This window comes from Lupinus angustifolius, chromosome LG11, assembly GCF_001865875.1.
Source record: "Lupinus angustifolius cultivar Tanjil chromosome LG11, LupAngTanjil_v1.0, whole genome shotgun sequence".
In the NCBI taxonomy this organism is placed as follows: Eukaryota; Viridiplantae; Streptophyta; class Magnoliopsida; order Fabales; family Fabaceae; genus Lupinus; species Lupinus angustifolius.
The window spans coordinates 35,457,331-35,481,353 of record NC_032019.1 but is presented as its reverse complement, the minus strand read 5'-3'; the positions used below and the strand labels follow the sequence as shown (position 1 = coordinate 35,481,353).

The 24,023-nt window shown below is 33.8% G+C and overlaps 1 protein-coding gene across 3 annotated transcripts; it reads left to right on the top strand.

Moving 5' to 3' along the window:
* On the top strand, positions 370-19,333 carry LOC109360702 (E3 ubiquitin-protein ligase BRE1-like 1). 3 transcript variants are annotated; one of them, XM_019605759.1, is made up of 20 exons: positions 370-814; positions 2,752-2,913; positions 3,031-3,115; positions 3,955-4,182; positions 4,279-4,437; positions 5,998-6,191; positions 6,265-6,348; positions 6,529-6,648; positions 6,752-6,938; positions 7,022-7,182; positions 7,276-7,347; positions 8,861-8,937; positions 12,497-12,691; positions 14,385-14,457; positions 14,583-14,669; positions 16,357-16,494; positions 16,566-16,768; positions 16,856-17,021; positions 18,597-18,759; positions 18,837-19,333. In XM_019605759.1, exons 1-19 carry the CDS (start codon positions 695-697, stop codon positions 18,726-18,728), a joined length of 2,643 nt encoding a protein of 880 aa, XP_019461304.1. In that variant the 5' UTR covers positions 370-694; the 3' UTR covers positions 18,729-18,759; positions 18,837-19,333. The 3 variants fall into 3 exon arrangements, with proteins under 3 accessions (XP_019461304.1, XP_019461305.1, XP_019461302.1); XM_019605760.1 differs by having other exon boundaries at positions 18,597-18,777; positions 18,818-19,333; XM_019605757.1 differs by having other exon boundaries at positions 18,597-19,333.

Genomic DNA, 24,023 nt, shown 5'->3' with positions numbered 1-24,023 from the left:
GAGACCTTACACTAAAATTAATCATTTAGTAATAGTCAACTAGAATTTATTTATTTATTCACATAAAGATTAAAAAAGTTCATATAATTCATTTTGAAAAAATATATACATCAACAATATAAAGGTTTTTTACATTTATCACTACATCTTCTACCATTAATTTTTAGTCATCGGTCCACACATTTTACACTCAATTCATTCATTATCCTCTCAAATAACCTTTCTCAACCACCTTTAGTTCATGCACCCAAACCCCTAAAAACGTAAATGACGATAATACCCTCAAACTTCCTCCAATCCACAATTTTAACCTTAACTCCCAAAATAAATAAAAAATAATAATACAAATACCTCAAAACATTGAATTTCTCTCTCTTCATTCCTTCTTCCAAACAAAAAAAAATTGGTTCTTTCTTCTTCAGAGTGAAAGATGAACACGCTTAAAATGAAACCCTAGTTTTTTTTTCCTTTCTCTCACGAACGTTTCAGAGAGAATATAATAAATCCTTTTCATTTATTACTCTTATTCATTCTTATATATTCCGTGTTTTATTTTTAATTTTAATTTTATTTTTATTTTCCACAGTGTGGTGTTAGAATTAGGGTTTTGTGGGATTGTGTTTGTTTCATAAATTGAATTGTTTTTTGAAGTGTTTCGAGGTGTTATGTGAGTGAGTGGTTTTTAGGGTTTTGAATGGTGAGTATGATGAGTGAGTCAGATAGAAAACGACGTCACTTTAGTTCTTTGTCACCTACAGCTATTGTTGTTCCTACTAAGAAGCTTCCCATATTGCCAATCTCACTGGACAAGAAGGTTGCTAGCTTCATTGCTTGATTAATTTTACTTTTCCATGATTCAATTTTATAATTTTTTTCTTCATATATTTAACCCTTGAGTTTGATTGTTGATTGAATTTTAGTGGGTAGGCATAGGATTTTTAATAATCATGCATCAGGTCGGCGCAACCGTAAGGTTGCTCCTAAGTGACCGAGGTTACTGGTTTGAATCTAGGAAACAGGCTCTCCCCTTATAGGGGTTAGGGTGCGTACATATACCCTCTCAGAACCCACTAGGTGGGAGTGTTGTGCACTGGCCGCCCTTTTCATGCATGATGATGATAAACAGCAACAGTTTTGTGAGTAACATATGTTATCTTATTCTGAAAATTACGTATTACTTGTTATATGTGATGTAAAATTTGTGTTCATTTGCTTGAATTTTAGTGGCCATGCATAGCATTATAAACTAGAAATTATGTGAGTAGTATATGTTATTTTACTCTGAAAATTACTTATATGTGATGTAGATTTGTGTGATTGTGTCTATTTGCTTGAGCTTATTGTGGCTAGGTATGGGATTATGGATGATGGAAAGTAGAAATCTCGCGAGTAACATGTCATCTTATTCTGACAATTATTCATATGTGATGTAAAGTTGTGTCCATCGCTAATTAGTTCTGTTTTTTAATGTTTGATTTGCTCATTTTTTGTTTGTTAAACCATATAATTTTTCCTTATTAAATTGATGAACTGGTTTTTTCCTCAATTTTATTGTCAAAATCCATTTTTATTAGTTTTAGCCTTTTAGGTTTTGGTTTAAGTTATATATAGGTTTATTGTTGCACCAAAGTTGTAGGCGTATTTTGAATTTGTCATGACCTGATTTTGTAGAGGCTAATGTTGTCTATTAGTCTTTGTTGCTGATTCCATCTAGTGGGGTAAGACTTGGTTGTTGTTGCTGTTGATGTGGACCTGATTGTAAGTTTACCAAACAGCAAACACCTTCCATTGTTTTCTTGGTTGACCTATATTAATAGTTTTTTGTTACTTTTGTGTGCAGTTTGTATCATGGATGGTGTTTGAATATCTGCTAATGATTTGCTATATCCAGTTGCAATATACTCCTTTTGGCTTTGGTTTACTTAAACCGTGAAATTTATGTTTTAAGATCGCCTTTCCTTTTGTTCCCAGTGATTCGTTTTCTAACTTTGGTTGACGGTGAAAATGATGTTACACTGGATGTGAAGATTGATCTTTTACTCTTAATTTGGGAGTTAGCACTTACATTGGCCAGAATATTCAAGGGAACTTTTTCATCTATAGAGAACATTTGGGACAGGGTCACTTTATTGACTTGCTTGTGATGTTACAGCTCATGGGTTCTTTAGAAGTGTTTCTTTGTAATATATGCAAAGAGATTGGCACTCCTTGTTTCATGATGCAATCTCGTAGCCCCTAATTGTTTCTTTGAGCTCCGTTGTGCTTTGTTTTATTGGAGCTTGTTGGCCGTTCTTGTATTTATGTGTCTGTGTAGTTTTTTGATGGAGGATTTTTTATCCTCCTATCTTGAAATTCCCTCCATTCTTAATAAATTTCTTTTTCTGTAAGAAAACCTTATGCTTGTCTAAACACTGCAAAATATTTAACTTACCTTGACTATTTGATTACGTGATTATCAGCAGAACACATTATTGAGTAATTATGAAAAGTGGAAGTTAAGTCTATATATGCAAATGCGAATTTAGTTTCATTTCTTTGCAATTCAATGCTTATCTATATCCATATCGTTCAAAATCCCAAGAAGGATTACTACTTTATGGGACTTTTTGAATGGTGATATTAATTGTGTGTTTTTATTATATCATATATATTTCATTTACTGATTCACGTTATAGGAGGAACTGTGCTGATAAGCATTAAGTAGTGTCACTGTTACCATTAAGACTAAGGTGTTTTATTCTTCTACTGCAGCTTGATATAGCTATACTTCAGTTTCAATGTCAAAAGCTTACACAGAAGTTAGATACCCAGAAGTTAGAATATATAGCTCTTGAGAATAAATTTTCTCATCTGAAGGTGAGGCAACAGCCATATGATTCCACTTTAGCAGTGGTCAAGAAGTCTTGGGAGCAGGTAATTTGGTTCCCTTTATTTTTGCCTCCTTCAGCTCAGTAATATTATGCAGTTGCTTTAGTTTGTTTAATGATTTATAAAACAATCATGTACTGGGTTCTGTCATTTTCTGCACAGCTGAATAATGATTTGGAGTTGTTTTCTGAACGTGCTAGAGAGTCTAGCAGCAAATTGGAATCCAAATATTCATCAATCAAAGGAGGTAAGGATCATTTGCTCATGATATTTTGTGTTTTTCTTGTGAAAGACTATGTGATTTAATTCTTAATTCAGTTGCATTTGTATTGGCACATTGTATTTTATTGTTCCATTGACATCTGGGCCATAATTTATGTTCCTTGTGAAAAGTTAAATTCGAAGTTGTCAGTAGGGTCATCGATCCCTAATATCTATGAATTCATTCTTTATGTATTATATAATTGTAAGTGCATGTTTTGTTTAGGTTATTATCTTTTCAAAAAAGCTGATGATCAAAATCTTTCTGAAAGAAGTGAAATTTTCCATGATTTAAAGTTTCTGCTGTTCAGGTCTAGTTAGGACTTGTTCTACGTTTAAGTAAATAAAACACAGTAATGTAATATAATGTAACATTCCCCATCACTCTTTTTTTTATACCATTTATGGATTAAATAAATGATAATTGCAAAAACTTGAATTAAATAGCACATTTATGGAGAACCTTTGGAAATTTAAGATTGTATTTTCCCCTTCAATCCAAACTTATATTAGTTTAAAATAGTTGCATATGTTGCATACTGTCTTGGATGTTTGTTTCTTATTTTAATATTATCTGTTTGGAATTTTTGTTTGAAGCTAAGGTAATTGAATGATGTTTGGATTATTCCTGCTACTGGTTTAAATGTTGTTGTCGTTTAACCCTCTGACATGTCCATTTTCCTTTAATACCTCACTAGGACTGTTTCCTATGTTTGGATAATGTATCTTTAAAATACTGAATTTTAATATTCATGGGAAGCTTTATAAAGATCTGTAAGATGGAGAGTATAATAGCTAATGAGGATCATTTGATTTATTTCCCAGATGGTAGTTCATCAACTGCACAGGACATTTTTCTTAGCCGACTTCTGCAAACTGGTGCAACTGAAAGTTCCTCTACATATAACTTTGCAACCCAGTTGGAGGAGAATAGAAAAATTACAACTGAAAATGCTAAAAGCAGTTTAAAAAACATAATAACAACTATTAATAACTTTTGGTGTCTGAAGGATGGATTGCATACTGCGGTACTGAAAAAGCTTCCAGGAGTTGGTAAGATGAGGGCTTATTGGATATATGATTGTAAATTGTTCGGTAATTCTTTTGGAGTGATCTCCCAGCTTTATTGGTTACACTTCCTTTTTGTAGTTTCATGCAGGCAGAATCTGTCCATTGATCTGGAGGAAGTTAAAAACTTAAGATTGACATTCAGTGAGCTTCATTTAAAGCACAAGTCTTTAGCAAGTGAGCTCCTATTTCATAGAGATCTTGATGCCAAAAATAAAGCCAACCTTAGAAGGCTAAAAGGTAAAATTTTCTACCTTGTTCTCAATCATTTTTAACTTTAATATCGTATTATAAGATATACCGTGAAATCTTTAAGTTTTGTGTTAACTGTTGAAAAAATGAGGTTAAAGTGTAGGGAATAGGGAAAAGAGAAAGATGGCTGTGAAGTGAGTATATTATTGAAAGACGTCATGTGACATGGTGTAATACAAAGATAAACGTAACACTCCTATTTATACAAATTGTTGAGTCCTAGTCCTAATTGAATAAGGAAACAAATCATGGAATAATAGATAGGAAACAAGTTGCAATACGGTAGCATATAGCAGCTGAATGTAGTGGATAGCCTTGGGTTTAACTCAGGCTGCTGGAATGACATGATAGAGAAAGGTGATCATGGAGTGATTATTTGAAGAAGATTTCCAGGTTTTAGGGACCCAACAGTCATATAGTGATAGGGTAGGTCATGGAGGATGGGACAAATACAAATTAAAATAAGTTGAACCTTTATACAATTTAAATGTCATTATAGTCTATATTATCTGTCTGTACTTGACTTTTTGTTGTCTTTCATTCAGGGGGGAGGGATTTAATTAGTTTGTAGTTAATTGGGAAGTTGACAAAATGATTTGTCTTTTTTTAATGATGAACATCCAATCGGCTTAGTGGGAGTAGAAAATTTTTAGTTTTCTTTTTTTGACCGTAAATATTTAAATTGAGAGGAAAGAAATATATCTAAGGGGATGATAAGGTATCATTTTAAATTTTAATATACGAGCTGTAAAAGAAAATATTGTAAGACACTGACTTACATGATATGTTGGAGAGCTAGAGTGCCCTTTTAGAGATTTTGAATGCAAGGAGTCAGAAGTTAAGATTCGATCTATATGAAATTCTGGTTGAGAGACATTGTAGTCAGAGAGAAATGACAAAATTTCAATGGACAAAGCATGGGGGTGTTAATGGGTGACTTTGGGAAGCAAGTGCTTGATCAAAGAGTTAGAACTCGAGGGTTGTAATATTACTAATTAGAGTAATTTAGAGATGTGATCTGTTAGTGTATGTGATTATCTGTTGGTAACCTACTAGAGTAGGTTAGTAGTTATGATAGCTGTTAGTGTGACAACTGTCACCATTAAACCAAAACACTGCTCTCACCACTCTATGCTCTCAGCTTTTATCTCATGTAATTCCTAGTCTTCAACCCAGTATCATCTCAAGTTTCAACCATGACATCATCTTAGCCACCGCCACCTCAGTTAAATTGTTAATTGATAGTTGATTTTGATCTATACTTTTTATTTGGGTTATATTGGATTTGAGTTGTCTTTAATTGTGTATAGTATACATACTTATTTAGTTTCCCTAAATGTCCAAAGCCCGGTCATCCTGTTACCTGTTATCCAATTTTTTGGGGTCGACTGCTCCGCGGTGCTATCTGGGATTGACTACTCAGTATCTAGCATTTCTGTCCCTACAAAGGTCTGAGAGAAATAAAAGAAAGCTAGATCTGATTCTATTACACATTGAGTGTTGGCTGCGATATGGACTTTATTTGTCTTGTTGTCATTGGTTTTGTAGGTGAGCTGGAAAGCACTGTTGCAGAATTAGAAGAAAGCAATCACAGGCTTGCAACTCTGGAGGAAGAGGGCGAGGGTGCAAAAGGGGCGGTTCTCCCAGTCTTAAGTGTAGGAAGTACTCAGGTTGCCGGCGTTAAGGCCAGGGATAAGCAAAAGGATTTGCATGATATGGAATCTAATCTGAAGGAGCTATTGGTATTGTAGTTGAATTCTTTAATTCTGTTTTAAATTTCCTTTTATATAGTACTTTAATTGTTGAGTTTCTCAGGACCAAGTTTCATCTCGATTAGTGGAACTGAAAAGTCTTCATGAGGAAAGAATAAGAATATTACAGCAGTTGTGTGATCTGCAGGTTTGTTTTTCTTAGTATTTATTATCTACTCTTGTATTAATGCTGGTGTTCATGGTCTAGGATTATGTAATGTTTTATTTTCAATAATCCTACAACACAGCCGCATAACCCACCTACATAGATAAACATATATTGTATGTATTTTCTGTTATAGTTTTTGACGCGAAATGATTTCATCAGAATTCATTGAAGAATTTGAAGTGCATTACTTCTTCCCGTGCTTTCCAATTGGTTAGAGATCAGATAGAAAAATCAAAATCCGGAGTTCTTGAATATCAGGCTTTGTTCGAAAAACTACAGGTTGTAACTGGTTGGTATTTACATTATGCCATTTGATTGTCGTCTTATTTTCCAGTACACATTTCTTGCTGACTATTTTTCCATTTTTGTGATATACCTGTAGGTTGAGAAGGATAATCTTGCATGGAAGGAGAGAGAGTGGTACATTAAAAATGACATAGCAGATATTTTTCAAAGATCTGTTGCTGTTTCTGATTCTAGAGTAGCTGATTTACGGGCTGAGATACAAAAAATGATACATGAAAGGAATGTGATTGAAAATAAGCTGAAAGAGGAAGCAAGAGAACCAGGTTATGAATATTTCCCCCCTTTTCATAAAGCATGGTACCTTATTTCTGGATTACAATTACTGATGCATCCGTTTTTGCTTCAGGAAGGAAACATGTTATTGCTGTATTTAAATCCCTGGTTTCTTCATTTCCCAAGGAAATGGAATCCATGGAAACTGAACTTAGTAAGTATAAAGAATCAGCTTCAGATATCCATTCTCTGCGTGCAGATGTGACATCTTTCGCTAGTATTGTTGAGAGGAAGGTTGGTGTAGTTGTTTATGTGAACTGTACTATTTGTCAGCATACAATGACAAGTTTGCAAAGTTTTTATGTATTTATTGTTTGTTGACAACAGGTAAAAGAATGTGACAATTTATCTGTTAGTACTGCTGGTGAACTTGCTGAGATAAATAGGTTGCATGCTGTGGTATGTTACTTCTATTTAATTTCTAAAAGTTGTCCATTGCACTGGGTTTATCTCATTCTTTAAGCTCTGTTCATCCAATTTTTGCTCTAGTAAAGAAATTGTTTGATACTCTATTTGACTATTTTTTGGAAATTATTCCGGGATCTAGAAGCTACCTAAGCAGGAAAGCAAAGAATAAAAAAGATTCTGAAATATGGCTTTTGTATATCAGGAAGTGTGGAAGCGTTTATTTATTTATTTTTTTCATTATGTTTTTTATTATTATTGAGTGTAACTTGACACAAATGCTTGTCAGAATATGCGAAAATTTCTCACAGTACTGTTATGGCATGTTATATCATTTTAGAGTAATTCTTCGATTTGTTTCATTATTTGAGTTGTAAATTTAAAGCTAAATATGATTTTTTACTAAGGAGTGTGGATAATCACTCAACCCATATTAGTAACTTGGTTATTTAGGAATTTTAGTTGTACTTGTCTATCGAGTTGGGCTTTATTAGGACTAGTTGGGTTTCAGTATTTGACAATTGCAATCTATGGCGGGATCTCACTTCTCTACCCCAAGTCTCTTCTCTTTATCCTCTGTTCTATTTGTCACAAGTCTTCATATAAATTTTGTTATATATACAGTTTCAATCCATGTAGAAAATGAGGTGATAAAGTAGTTTCTTCTGGAACAGGGGTTAAAAAGTTTATGAAATGTTTTTTAACTTCAGCCCATATTAGTAACTTGGTGATAAAGTAATTTCTATTTGTCAGAATTCTTCATTTAAATTTTGTTATATATACAGTTTCAATCCATGTAGAAAATGAGGTGATAAAGTAATTTCTTGTGGAACAGGAGTTAAAAAGTTTATTAAGTGTTTTTTTTTTAAATTTTAATACAAACTACTCGAGATTAAGAGAAATTACGAAGAGAAAGTAGGGTAAGGAATATTCCCAAGCAAATGAGCTAGCATCTGTTAGTGATACCTAAAAGGTCATGTATTATAACCAAATAGATCCAAAATGCCTAATCTTATAATCTTATCCCAAATAAAGTAATTTTCCAAGGCGGCTTCCTTAAAAATATTCCACACCAACCAGGTGCACTAAATTGTAGTGTGGACTGCATATTGCTACCGATGTTTAGCCTTTGCTTCTAACTAATAAATTATGTTTATAATCTTAAAACTAAGATGCACAAAGTAGAACTAGGATATGTCAATAAGATTGAGACAGGGAGAACTAGTTTACTGAAGCAATCAAGAGTAGTAAGGTTATGGTAATTCTTGCTATTGTATATATGCATTATTGAAAATTGCAATACTTCAACAATTAATGCCCTAATTTAATTTATTACGCTGTATATGTCTTAAAGTGCCAGTGCTGCCTTAGGAAGGATAAGTTTGATGACAATTAGCAATATTTGCTGTCATAACTGCATGCAGCATGTATGCAATCATGTTGAGATGATTTTCTATTCCTCCTTTATACTTTTTGTTAAAAACTTTTTCCTTTCCTTTGGATGCAGGTTCGAGACTTGAGAATGGTTGAGCAGCAAGATAATTTATTACTGGAAATGTTTAGATATGAGTCCATTGATTCAAGGTTTTGTTTTTAACTAGACTTTAACATTCTGGACATACATCGATGATTAGAAATAAATTAATCATGGAAATAAGCTAAATATGACTTTTTGATAGATGTGAGAATAAATATTAAGATATATTATCAAAAGGAATCTAATTAATAGTGGATGGGAAGGATGAAAGTATTATGGTATTATACCGTTGATGGAAATTTGATTTCTTGAAAAACTAAGAAATGAAGTATGATGGCATCACTGGCATAGTAAGTGAGGAGTCATAATACTGACTTTTGAAACAAGTTACTTGTGAGCTGTTGTGGGTGTATTATTTACTTGACGAGATAGGCAAGGTTCTTATCTTTGAAAGTACAATTTATATTGCCTCGAATACGATATTATTCAATGAGAGGGAGGAAAATACAAAAGAAGCTTATTGTCATTTTATTTGGGAAAAGACTCAGCAGGGTTGTACTGCCACAAGTCACATTTGAACCAAAGAACAATTAGCTAATATTTTTACTTAGGCTCGTGATGGGGATGGAGTTGGTTATATTGTAACAAGTTGGGCATGACCAAGGTCTATACTCTATCTTGGGGGAGTGTTAAGCGTTACGAGAGTATTTTAGTCTCAATCAATTACTTGTAGTTTTTATTGGATCTGTTTCCTAATCGTTTTACATTTCATTAGATCTAACTTTATGTAAAAGTAGCCGTCTCTTAGAGAGAGAGAAAACATAGAACTATTTTCTATTCCTGAAAAGTTAATCTGTCACAATAGGGGGCTAGCTCTATATACACAGCTAGAGCTAAGCCTAACCGTCTAACTGCAGCCTAACTTACACAATTTGCATTATAACAAACTTTCTAACTTAGACTAACATATGCAGTTAGCTTACAAGCTTATGACTAACTGTTATTCTCTAATATTCCCCCTGAAACCCAGGCTGGGTGACCAAAGTACTGAAATCCAGAACTTTGAGTTGATCTCTGAGAAAGCAATATCTTGTTTGAGAAAGAGGCTTGGCGAGTCTGAAAATTGTCTGGCATATGCTTCACTTGATGAGTCTTATTTTGAACTTTGTCTCTAACAAAAATCAAATCTAATTCAATGTGTTTTATTCTTTGATGAAGAACTAGATTATGATCCATGGCCACTGTAGTCAACATGATTGTGCCCACTTAAATTCCTGAGCTATTAGGGCTAGGCTTCTGTATTCTGCCTCTGTCCTGGACCTAAAATGGTGGATTGTTACTTAGACCACCATGTAATGAGATCAGACCCTAGTAATAAGCAAGCTTTAGTGGATTTTCGATCATTGCAATATAAGCTCAATCTGCATCACAAAAACCTCTCAGGCAAAGGAGCAGTAGGTGAAACATGTCGAAGATAGATGCCATAGGATTAAGTATCTTGAAATATGTTTGATAGCTATCTAGTGGTCCTCAAGGGATGCAAACAAAAATTGGCAGACCTTGTTCACAAAAAAGGCACTGTCAGGTTTTGTAACAATGAAGAGCCTTAACTATGGATCGGTACAAGGAGTGATTCCTCAGTCCAACTTAGCATTGTGAACCATTGGAGAATTAATAGGTTTGGCCTCATTCGTATAGGTCTCTGATATACTTGGATTGTGAGAGAGATAAAACCATTAGGCAGAGACTTGACCTCTATGCCAAGGAAATAGTCAAGCTGTCGTAGTTGTTTGAGAGCCAAGGCAAAACTCAGTCTATTAATGACTTCCTTAACTTTAGTAAGAGAAGAACCAATAACTATGATATCACCAACATAAATTAGGACAATGAGTTTGTGAGCAGAAGAGTTTTGAATACAAAGAGGATTGTCACATCTACTGGTTACAAAGCCAAGAGAAAGAAATTTGTCTTTAAGTTTCTCAAACCACTGTTTTGGGGCTTGCTTACGATCATAGATGGTTGTGAAACTTTCTACTAAATTCTTATCTGAATGTTGAAAGCCAAGAGGCTGTTGCATATTAACCTCATTTAGGGAGCACTTGTAACTTGTAAGAAGGTGCACCATTCCTGTTATTGAAAAAGAGATGACGAAGTGATGGGCTAAGGTGGCGTGGCACAAAAGGATAGGTAGGAGCATCATATTGACCTAAGTCAGGTGGTGTACCGTCATAGTGAATGTAATTTGCATCGAAATCAGGAGGTGTATAGTAACAGAAGGATATATCATTCCCAAAATGATTACAAAACTCACAGAAATAATCCCACCTCTATGTACAACCGCACGTGCCACAAAACTATCATGAAAACCACCAACACATTCAAAGTGAGAAACCGAATCTTCAGAAAAATCACCAAGATAACCACTGGTGCCTTGAAGGTCTAAAACATATCTGCCGGGGCGAACTTGTGAGTGCAATGACGACAGAGTAGAGTGCATAGGACTGAAAGGCATTGCAGACAAATAAAAAATGAAACAATTAAAATTGCATTCAAGGCAAGCTTGAATGATAGAAGAAATGGTTGAAGATCATTTCAGAAAGCCCATCCACGATGAAATTAATGTGTTTTGCTTGTGAAATTGGTGATCCAGTAGACATAAGAGAATTAACATTAACCTTGATTGACATAAATACTTAGAAATTGAGATCAAACCCTTGGTGATGGAACAATGTTGAGAGCGCAACTGACGACTAAACGCTTTTTTTGAGCTCGGCAGTACTCATGTATTTCTTGCCAAGAATGCTGACGACCTGAACCTACTACTCGAGGTTGTAGATCTTCAGAAAGTGAGTTTAGAAGCGATGAAAGGATCATCTGATCCTACTCCTCCCAGCTTAGAAATGCTGGTAAACAATGATAAGCTTGATACCCAGTATTGGGGAACCAGTAAGGAATATCAGGTATGAAGACGAGACTCTCAAGTCGATTTGATGTCAGAACTGCTTCTACATAATGGCTCCAAATGAGATAGTTTGTCTATGTGAGTTTGGTTGACGAAAGCGGAAGAGTGAGAAGCGGAGGAGACAAATGAAGAGGAACAACAACAGTTGGTGATGTGGTGGTGAATGAGGAGTAGTGGTGCCATGGGAACCATGATCATCACACTAGCCATGATTGGCGTGATACCTATGTAAAAGTAACTGTTTCTTAGAGAGAAAGAACAGAAAACTACTCTTTTCTATTTCTGAAATGTTAATCTGTTACAATAGGGGGCTAGTTTTATATATAGAGCTAGATCTAAGCATAACTGCCTAACCTAAACACTTGGCAGTATAACAAACTTTCTAGCTCGGGCTAAGATATACAGTTTGCTTACAAGCATACTATTAACTGTTATTCTCTAATACTGAATTTTTGTATATAACTTGCACTCTTACACCCAGTTAATGCACCTGTCGTAACACTAGTTGACATCTTTTAAACAAGTTCTCCCTTGAAACTTGAAATTTTTTGACATGTAAGCTTTGGCTGTGATCCATGTTTCGGTTGAGCCAATAACTTGGTGAAATTATGTTCCACTGAATCTGTTAGGATAATTACCATGCTATGTCCGTAAAGGACATGGAGTGCAATATGTAGATCAGTAACAGAGGTCTGCGTTTGCAGGGATGTCTTGGAAGCAAGGGAAGCAGAATACAAAGCGCGGGCACTTGTACAAATGTTGACATCTTCTCTCGATGAGCACAAGTTAGAACTTCTAGTGAAGACAGCAATTGAAGCAGAGGCCAGATCTCAACAAAGGCTGGCTGCTACTGAAGCTGAGATAGTGGACATGAGACAGAAGATAGAAGCTTCTAAAAGGTTACTACTAATTTGGTGTTGCTTATTGAAAGTGTGCTTTAGCCCAATGTGTATTTCGGGGTGCACTGTTTCTGTTTTGCACATGCTCACTTTATGACATGTGTTAAGTTCCACATCAGTTGAGCATATGAGCAACGAATCATTTACAATGAATAAGTTGTGAAACCATTTTCTTTTGCCACTAACTGCATCCTCGATAAAGTTTCTTCAATGGAGAGGCATTCTTTTGGTTGCTTTATTTTGTTTATCAAAAGTAAAGCTGGTTGATTGAGGTTGTTGAGATGTTATCTTTTTTCTTCACTGCAGGTTCTTTCAGTTGCCTTTTCTGTCTTAAGCTTGATTAATGACGATTTTTGAATTTTTATCCAAAAAACAAATAAAATAATACAATGTTGTTGAATCATTGGGTTTTGTTCTGCATCTTATGCACCTCTTTTCATAGCTGAAGATGATCTGCATTCTTTTTGTGTTGGTATGAGCAATTTGTCTGTATATTTGACTATGAGGTTTTTTTAAAGCCAATTCACCTTATTATCTTTCCATATACTTCATTCTCTGCATATACAGTGACCGTCATGGCATCGTGGAGCATCATGCTCACTGCCCACAACACGATGTGGTTGTTGGACGTTTTCTTATTGTTGCTGCTTTCGTGGCCCATCGTAGCCACTACTTTCACCCGTCTACTGAAAACCTTCATGTTCTGTTTCACAAGCAGCCCTGTTCTTCCTTCCAGTAAAATTAAGGTTTATTTTTACAAGTGTTTCCCTCACTTTTTGCTGACAACTTTAATCTCACTGTATGTAATTGAAGTTCTAGTTTGTCCTCTTTAAAGGGCATTTTTTGGCCCATGGAACCCGGAGAGAAGTTGGGCACTAACTCGGATACCATGTCAAGGTTTCACTTCAAAACCAATTGGAAACAAGAGGAGTAACCCAACAATCCTTAAATAAGCTTAGTAAATCTCATTTTGCACCCTGCTTTGACTGCCTCTTCCAACCAGACTTTTTTTCCTTCTTACTTGCACCAACCCATTGCTGAGATCCACCTTCTTCCTTGCAGAAACCCATGGCACATAAGGTTTTTACTAACATCTTTGTTTTGGTTTTGCCCCAGAAGCACCCATCCCCATTTCCACAAATTCCTAGTAGTCTACTCATGTTTTGCTCACTTTTCACTCCGTTTTAGGCTTTTGGCAAGCTCCCTTTATGCAGGATCTTGCTCTCTCTTTTTGCTTCTTTTCAGCCTTCTCTAGTCAAATCTTCCTGTGTTATGGTTTATGTAATTTATTGTTGTTACTTAATGCTTCAGTTTAATGGTAATTATGTTTGGAAACAATAAATTGAGTATTATTAATTAATATGTGCATGGAAATTTGTGCTCAATATGTGCTCTTCAGTATCACAGCCACTGTGCCAACCACTATAGTGTATTTTTGAGAGGTTGCATTTGTTAGTTCTCATGGACTTTTATGTTAGGAGAAATCTGTGTTTTATTCTGCTGTTGTATTATACTGAGGTTTGTGCCTTGGAGTTGGAAACTTGATAATTTTACCTGCTATTTATGTTAGTAGGGACTAATTCAATGCATACTTTATGTGAATGCTCATGAAACTTTACGTCGTCTTTCATCTGTTTGCAATTGCCCTTAGTTGTGTTTTATTATTTCAAAACATACTGTTTTACTATTTCAGAGAGATGTCAACACTGTCTGAGGTCTTGAAATCAAAAAACAAAGAAAATGAAGCTTACTTATCGGAAGTAGAGGTTTGATTATTCATCTCAGTGGTGGACTGGAATCCTTCTTTGCTGCATGTCAATTTTTATTGATTATTCAGCATGTAACCTTTTGTATCTTTTACAATGCTGATGTTGGGATGATATTATTGCAGTCTATTGGACAGGCATATGGTGATATGCAGACTCAGAACCAACAACTGTTGCAGCAGATAACTGAAAGAGATGATTATAATATTAAGGTATTATTTTTGTTAATTGTTGTGTTTGGGAATGTTTAATTTTGAAAATCATTATAATTTACTATGTTATGTTCTTTTTTATCTCCGAATAAACAAAACCCTCACTGGTTTTACTAAACTACAATTCTTTAGTAGGCATTTTAGGTTTGATTTTCCAAAACACTGAACTAAGCTAACACTGTTCTATTCTGGTTGTTCTACTGCATCTTTTATTTGTCTTGCCATTCCTTCGTCTCCTCTTTTTATATTTTTATGACTTGAAACTCAGCCGTTACTATTAGGGAGGCTTGATGTAAGTAATATGGTTCCCCACCTTAATACTGATAACTGCGGTTTCACTTTATATGCATAACGTTTTCGTTTTTATGAATGGTTCCCCACCTTAGTACAACATACATGCTGTCCCAGAGACCAAGGTCTCCTATTACATGTAGTACAGCAATGGCTTGCTATCCCAGAGTTCTAAGAACTCCAATGGAGAATATCTCTGCCCAGAAACTACCAAATACACACCTAATGCCTGTCTGCCATACATTAAATGCGAAACCTCAGAATAACTGCCCCTAATAATACGTCTGCTCCTAAGTAATTATTCACATTGATCCGCCCTTACTGTTTAATGCAAGATGGTAGATTTGTATCTTAAACTCCTTTATCTGGAAAATAACTTCCAGTTAGGAGGTAAAAATTAGGTTAAAAATTGGGTTGAATTAGGCTGGCTGGCCAGGGTTAAAAATTAGGTTAAATCTGGCTGGGCAACTTGGGCCGAAATCGGTCGAAAACCCAAATTCACAGGTCAATAACCCAAGCGAGCAGATTGTCTACCTCGACGCGAAAAAGCTTGGGGATTCTGCTATTCGACAAATTTTGGAGAAGAAGCATGATCCATTAGTGTTAGAGCAGCTGCCTGCTGGTATAATCCATTAGTGGGAAAAGAATGGCATCACAAATTTTGGAGAAGCATACCCTTGAGCAAAGCTAAACAATACCATATCTTGTCAAACATAACAAAACACAACCCAAGATTGCCAAACAGCCAGATTGAGGTGGCAAGGGAAGCTAGGTCTGACTAGAAACATAGTAACGAAGCAAAGAAATGGTGTTGGTGCTTGAAAAAAGGGTGAAACAGAAGATCAAATATTGCTATTAAGAAGCCACTATTGCTATTGTTATCAGACATGAGGAATCCCTCGTAGAGATGTGTCATAGAAAAAAATGGAAAAAATAGGCTCTGCAAATATTGCTATGGTTGTCAGAAATGAGGAATCCCTTGCAGAGATGTGTCATAGAGCACAGGGTTCGAATTTATATCTGATCACTAACAAACAACATTTAGAAGCCAAATAGGTGAATCAAACCAAGGAAAAGCCCAAAAAGAGAAGCCCATCTGTCTATACACATAACCTTGAGCATAAAATAAGCTGACTACTGCATTGAAAAATCAGTAAAAATCATCTAGTTAGGCATACTCACCCGTATAGTCGTTGATGTTTTAAATTTTCACCATGAAAGTAAATAGTGGGTTTTATTTGATTCATGTAAACTGCAAAAAACTGTAATCTGTTGTCTGACAAAGCTGTCAGCTAAGTTTTTCTATTTGTTTTTCTCCAGACCTTGATATGTGTTTATATGTTGCTAATTGTTAATTTTTATTGTTTATATATTGGTATACACCGTTTTGGTGCAGCTTGTTTTAGAGGGTTTAAGGGCAAGACAAAATCTGGATTCGTTGGTCATGGAGAAGCGAGCAGTGGAACATGAGATCCAGCAAGCAAATGTATCCCTGAATTTATATGACAAAAAATCTGCAAGAATTGAAGAGCAGGTAGCTGGGTCTCAGTTTGAATCACACTTCATATATGAATTTGGAATTGACTTTTGTTAGTTGATATGCAGCTGAAGTATTGTTCAGATCAGATCCAAAGACTTGGAGAGGATAAGCTTCAAAGTTCTACCACTTCGGAATTTACACAAAGAAGGCTGTTGGATGTTAGAAGAACATGTCAACAGGCTAGGGATACGTTAGACGAAGTACAGTCTAAAGCCAGCTGTAGTCGAGTGACTCGTATGGAGTTGCAAGTAGAACATGAAAAGGAAAGGTAGTTAGTCTGTAATGTCCACAAGTTATTTTCTTGGAGTGTTTTTAGTACAGAACAATTGAGGACCTTTTATTTTCTATTTTCTAGGTTTACCAGGAAAAGAATAGAGGAGGACCTGGAGGCTGCCAGGAGAAAATTTTCACGCCTTAAAGCACAGAACGAAGGCTCTTCAGTGATTGAAAAACTTCAAAATGAACTGCAAGAGTACAGGGAAATTGTTAAGTGCACTATTTGCAAAGTCAGGACAAAACAGGTATTTTTCATTTTTAAAGATGTGCTTCCGTGACCTATAAGTTGGGTTTAGAAACAAGATTGTAAGCTCATTAGAAAAATAGTTTGCAAGTTGAAAGTTAGGTAGTACCATACATGAGATGTGGCTGTTAGAAAACCGAGCTCCATGTGGTGTCCTTCATCTGCAGTGCAGGGATTTGAAACCCACCGGAAGCACCTTGTGGTCTAGGTCGAGCTGACGCCTGAGTGGGATTAGTCCCACATCCTTTTCTAGTATAGCGAAAAACGTGATTTACTGAATGCTGGAGATCACCCTTTCCAAGTATTGATGGGAAGAAAAAGTGACTTTTTGAACTAAGAATTCAGGACTTATGAGCTCTTGAAAAGAAAGTCCATATCAATCTCGTTTTTCAGAAATGACTTTAAGAAGTCAGTTTGCATTTTGTTTATGATGTACCTTTCAGTTAAATGAAGGTAATTGGATGTCAGTTCTCTTGAAGAATAAATGTATTATTGTTCTCTATTTTGTTCGATCGGAAAATAAATTTTCTGGAGAAAAGGGGAAAATACTAGGGGAAGGGTAAGATAGTTAGAGCATAGAAAATATGAAAGGAATGTAGAATGCAGCTGGGCTTCCCAGTCCCTCCATTTCCAGAGATGGAAGCTGCTTTTAAACAGTCATGATTAAACAGAACACTAGAAAAGATAGCTTGTCAAATAGAACACTGGATTCAACATGGAACATTGAAGCAATGTAGAATGCAGAAGGGCTTCCCGGTCTATGTATCAAGAGATGAAAGTTACTTTGAAACAACTAAAGGGAAGCCCTAAATATAATTTTCTCCAAACATGTGTTGGGGTCAAACTGGCACCTTCAATAGATGCAGGCAAGCATTATGCAACTAAATGCACCCAAAAAGCTGCATAACTGCATGCTCCCACTAGATTTCAAACCCTTATTTTCACCTGGACTCCTTGTTTGTACCCAAACGTTATCAAATGTTCAGAAACCGCGTCACTGTAAAAAAGACTAATGTACTGCTTACGAATAAATGCCGAATGGATTTCAACTTCACAAGTTTAGTGACAAACTTGTTCCCTATGCTAATATTCTGATGCAACCAAATACACCAAGGAACTATTCAACTACACACTACTATGTAAGCCAGTTAGCCTCCATATTTTATTGCAAACCCTTACATCGAAGCTTCAGAAATTTCTGTCCAAACTAAAATTAATACATTATGTAATTAGTCACGCCGACAGTGGGTTAGCCTCGGTGCAACATAAGGCTGCTGCTTAATGACCAAAAGTTCATGAGTTCGAATCCTTGAAATAGCCTTTCCACTTGCAGGGGTAAGGTTGCGTACAACTACCCTCTCCATACCCTACTAGGTGGAAGCCTCGTGTATTGGGCAATCCTTTTTTGATTTTCTTCATATCTTTGTATTACACTGGGACAGGGTTAGATATACTGTATTATGGTCTCTGCATATGCTCATATATACATGGCAATCTGTTCTCAAATTAATTTTTAAAAACCAATGACTTATTTGACTCTTCTTTCTAAACAACTCATACACTTGTTTTTTGTCAGGTGGTAATTACAAAATGCTTCCACTTGTTCTGCAATTCATGTGTCCAGACAGTTGCTGGGAGTAGGCACCGCAAATGTCCACAGTGTGGCGCAAGCTTTGGGTCTAATGATGTTAAGCCTGTTTATATGTAACTGGAAACTCATTTTTGACCAAGATCCCTGTGTTCTTTTAAATTATCTGATCAAAAGATCTGGTGTATGGATATCCAGCAGTTTCTAGTGTAGTATTCCTATGCCAACTTTAGAGATTAAAGATCATTTTCAGGGATCAATGAGTTCCTCTCCTATTTCTTTTGGGACCAGAAATTATTTTTGTTGGTACTTGTTAGTACCATTTGTAGTGTTTCTTGATCCTGGGGTGTTCTTTACTTTGACATTTTAGTAGGAAGAATTTTCTGCCACAAGGAACATGATATCTGTTCTTTGCAGATTTATCATAATGCATCTTCCAATCCAATGTGGAGAGGTCATGAAGATTGTTCTTTGATCATACAATTAATAATTCAAATTACTTCAAAGTTGACCCTCAAGTGCAATAACAATTTGTTTTGCATCAATAGTTCTGTTTCCTGCTGAAATGGCAGCAGAAATATGCTACTTTTGGTTTCTCAGGCTTTTGTGTATAAATTAGATTTTATAGATTCTCTCATTTTTGGTTTTAACATTGCTGTAATCCATGAATGATATCATTGTAATTGATGTTTTGTAAGGGTATCAAAAGCTCAATTCATTCATTTTATGATTATTTTTTCAATTTTCCTGAAATGTTTCTTCAGTATTGCTCTGTCTGGACCTTCATATATCTTTTGAGAAATCTTAGCTCAATCTAATGCAACCCTTCAATATTGATGCATTTGGGATAACCCTTTAATATATTATAGTTAAACTTCCACCAACCCTTATTTTAGTTGGAGGATTTTAGCACTGTTCACCAAAACTTTTGGACAAAAGTATTCATCTTATTTTATGTTGTAGAATCTTGTTATTATTAATAAAAGAGCAAATTTGATACCCTAAATTTTAATAAAATTACACTAACCACTTTTATATGAGAAATAAATGTGATTTTTTAAACTAAAATGAGTGATAAGGGTAATTAAGTTAAACAAAATATAATATATAGTGGAAAAAAGTAAAAGTAATATACAAGTCAATATATTTTTATTATTCTTTTCACTGAATATAATATAAGAGTTTTTAATCAATATATTCTTAGAGTTATTGATGTATCTTGTAATGAAAATGTATTGATTCATATATTGTTTAGACTTGTCTCTGCAATATATCATATTTTATTTAACTTATCATAATTTTGTTTAAAATAACATACTTATTTCTCATGCAATGGTGATCAGTATAATGTATATATAAAATTGGGGTTTTTTGTAGGTGTAAATGAAAGGGTAATTTGTATAATTTCACTAAAACTCATTAGATGTTAGTGTAATTTACTGTTAATAAAATAAACGAGTTTAAACCTATGCATTATTGGTGTAAAGTTTGTTTGAGAGGAACATTTGGAAAGACATAGGAGATGACACCCAAACTCTTTTCTGGCATGACATTTGGTTTGGTAAAGAAAAATTGAAAGATTTGTTTCCCAGGTTGTTCCTTCTTGCTCTAAACAAACGTGCTTCTGTGGGAGATTTTGGTTACTGGTATGGTGATGTGTGGAAATGAGAAGTTCAATGGAGGAGAGTTCTTCTTCAAAGAGAGGAGATAGTGGTTAGATCTTTGTATGAGTTAATACAACGTCACTCTTGCAAAAGGGACAACACTGATACTTGGAAGTGGAGATTAGATTCCTCTAGGAATTATGTGGTTAATTACGCCTATTTGGCTCTTTTGAATCCAACTAAAACAGAGAGAGATATTGTTCTTAAATCCTGTTAGATAAATTGTAAAGATTTGTTGTTTTGTGTGGAAGCTACTGAGAGGTAGATTGGCAACAAAAGATGAACTTATGAAGATAAATGTTATTCATAGGATTGAAGATTTGAATTGTGCCATATGTTTGGATTATCTGGAGTCGATATATCATCTTTTCTTATCTTGCATGTTTGCTCTCTCTGTTTGGAAAGGTTTTTACTCTTGGTTAAGAACTCCGATCATTATTCCCTCTTCAACTCTTGATTTATTGAAGATATATGAGTCTTCTTGCAAGAATCCAAAAGGGAAGTCCCTATGGAGGATGTTGTGGTTTGTAGTTCTGTGGTCAATATGGAATATGAGAATGATATTATCTTTGGGAACAAGGAGGTGAGTTACACCCAAGTTATGGATATGATACAACTTAGGACTTGGTCTTGATTCCTCTCTTATGTGGCACCAACTTTCTTAATTTTTGAAAATTGGTGTGTTGATCTTTGATATTGTATTAATATGTCTTGTAACAATATTTGTTATTGACTCTTTTGTATTGGGTAGGCACGGTTAATGTATAACCGCACCCAACATTCTCCACCACTAGGTAAATATGCTATTTCCTCTATCATGTATTCATGTTTCTTATTTCTTTACAATCTCCTAATCATGTATCTCTTTATTCTCTTTAGTCCACATTAAAAATTTCTCTGAAGCTTTTGTGGTTCTTTTCCAACATAGTAATGTATGTGTGAAGCACTTTTCTATTTCATCTACCTAATGTTATTAAACCTGAACCCATTGGTGTATTAGTTTATTGGCTTAATAATCTAATTATTTAACCAACAAAATATTGATTTAATAGTGTAAGATCCTGGTAGAACTTCAGATAGATCAAAAAATCAAAAATTCGATTTCTAAAAATAACACTTGTTGAAAGGAATAAAGACACACCCAAAAAGAATTAATTTGTTACCTATAAGATAAGGGGATAGCCTTGATTTTAAAAATAAATAAACATTTTCCACTTTTAACGTAAACCCATATGATCATATTGTATATTCTCAAATTTTAGCATTTTTGTAAAAGGAGAATGATTTGTAACACTCACTTTTAATCTAAACCTTATCTTTCACACTCACATCTCATCAACAAAATTATCTATTTTTATGTTCAAAGCTTCTTGATGCAAGTCTATATTTTCCTAATTTTTTATTCCTTTATCTATTTCATTAAAACCATTCTTTAAATGCTCCCTTTTCACAATTTAATTTCATACACTAGAGTCCAGAATAAATTGACATTTAGTTTTTTTATAAATTAACATTTAACATTAGCTTGAATACATTCATGTAAATAATATAATAATAAATTTAAACTATACAAGCTTATTGAAAATGAACTGTTTATATATGTTTCACACCATTAATTCTAGACCATAAAATAGTCTCTTAAATAAGCAGAGTATGAGTGAGGATTGCATATTCAAGAGTAATGACTCAGATTTTTTTGGTATAAGGTAGAAGAAAAAAATGTATACTTTAATAATATATGAATTTAATATAGTCAGTATGTTATCTATTATTTATGTTTAATCATTATTAACTTTCAGATTTTTAATATATGAATTTAATATAGTCAGTAAATTTAATTTAATCAGTGCATTAATGATATACTGAATGTGTATATAGATACTACACTATATAAAATGATTATTATAATAAAAAGTACATATCAAAATATTAGCTGTCATTATTAGAAATGAAATTTATTGATTGAGAATATTGTTGTTGAAAGGCTGCTCATAATAAATTTATTTCAACTTGCATTAAGTCAATCAAAAATAAAATCTTAACCTCTAATAAGAGACTAACATGATTATTGTTTTTTATAAGACAAATATCTTTGACGAAAGACAATATTATTTAAGTGAGAATCATTAACAATATAACAAGATTAACTCCTTCAATGATTTTTTTTTGTTTTCACAAAAGTTGAACTAAAAATGTATCACTTGAATCAAGCAATAAGTAGAAACTACATGATTTGTATATTAATTATTCTAATAGTGTTTTATTTATTTAATCATTCAAATTCTATTGAAAATAAACAGTTCTAGATTATAATAAAGAGTTTAAAATGTACGCACTACCCGTGTAACGTTTTTTACACTGTAACGACATTATCCATAATTAATTTGTATTAATTTTATTTGAGAGTCAATAATAGTTTATATATGAATAATGAATGATTTGCTGTCAGTATAAAAAATACTTACACTATCAGTATATTCATATTAAATCCGATAATAAAACCAAAAGAATAACCATTATTAAATTAAAGAAAGTAACCCTTGTTGGTTCCAGATTTTGCCAGCTGAGTGAAAAGCCAAGTATTATTTTTTTTAGTAGCCAAGTCAAGTGGGATTAACTTACTAAATTTGACAGCTATATGTCTGATACACCAGCTTTTATTTATTTATTTATAAACAATATAAGTTTTTAATGAAATTCTAGTTAATTATAATAATTCAACTTTACTTGTTCAGGTAAGTTTCCATCATTAGTTTAGTCAGAGAAAAAAGCATTATGGTCTTTTTTTTCAAAATAAAAAAAAAAATGAAGTACTTTATAAATCATGTCTTTCACATATTTTTATTAGTATTATCGATGGTATTTCTTCATCTTTTTGTGTAAAGAACTAATCTTTTTTAGGTTTGTGACTTTCGAATATGAAATGAAGAGTAATAATATTGTAACATTTTTTATATCATTTTTTTAAGTCTATTTAATAATCATTTCATGAAAAAATAAATACCAAATTTATTTCTTGAAATATTTTGCTCCACCAAATTTAGCACCTAGAATATTATGTTCTTTTTTAGGCATCTTTATGAACTATCTAATCACTTTAAGGGAACAAATTATCCCATAGAGATAATATTTAGTTACTTTATTTTTGAAGGAACCAAATTGAGATTATCAAAAATATTTCAAGACCCAGTTTGAATATTTATTCTTATAAAAAGATTTCGTGACCAATATTTGATTTATTGATCCCTAAGTAGACATGTGTTAAATAAAGCTCATCAATATCACATATTGAAGTACTTGAGTATTTTTTTTGGTTTCTCACGTGTATCCTCACACTGGAGACAATCATGTCTGAGTCGAGAACATCCACAAGTACGTGGGGCTAACTCTCCCAGCGGACATTTTTTTCATTCACAAGACTCGAACCCGAGACATTACTTAAGGGGATAAATCTCAACCTTTATATGATCTCTTAATTCATGTTTCTTTGAAATTAAACATTTAATGTTAAAAACTATAATAACTTTAGGTCCAACCATCATATACATCATTCAATCTTTACACGTTAGATCACAAAATAAAATTTCTTTCTTTGTCATAATTATGTGAGCAATAGGTGAAGATAATCTTCCGGACAATGCAACAAAAGTAAAAGAAAAAGATAATATTGTGACCTTTTAATTTATATAATCTATAATGATATTTTTATTTCTACAAGAAAATGTAAAAACAATAATTCTCCTTTCCAATA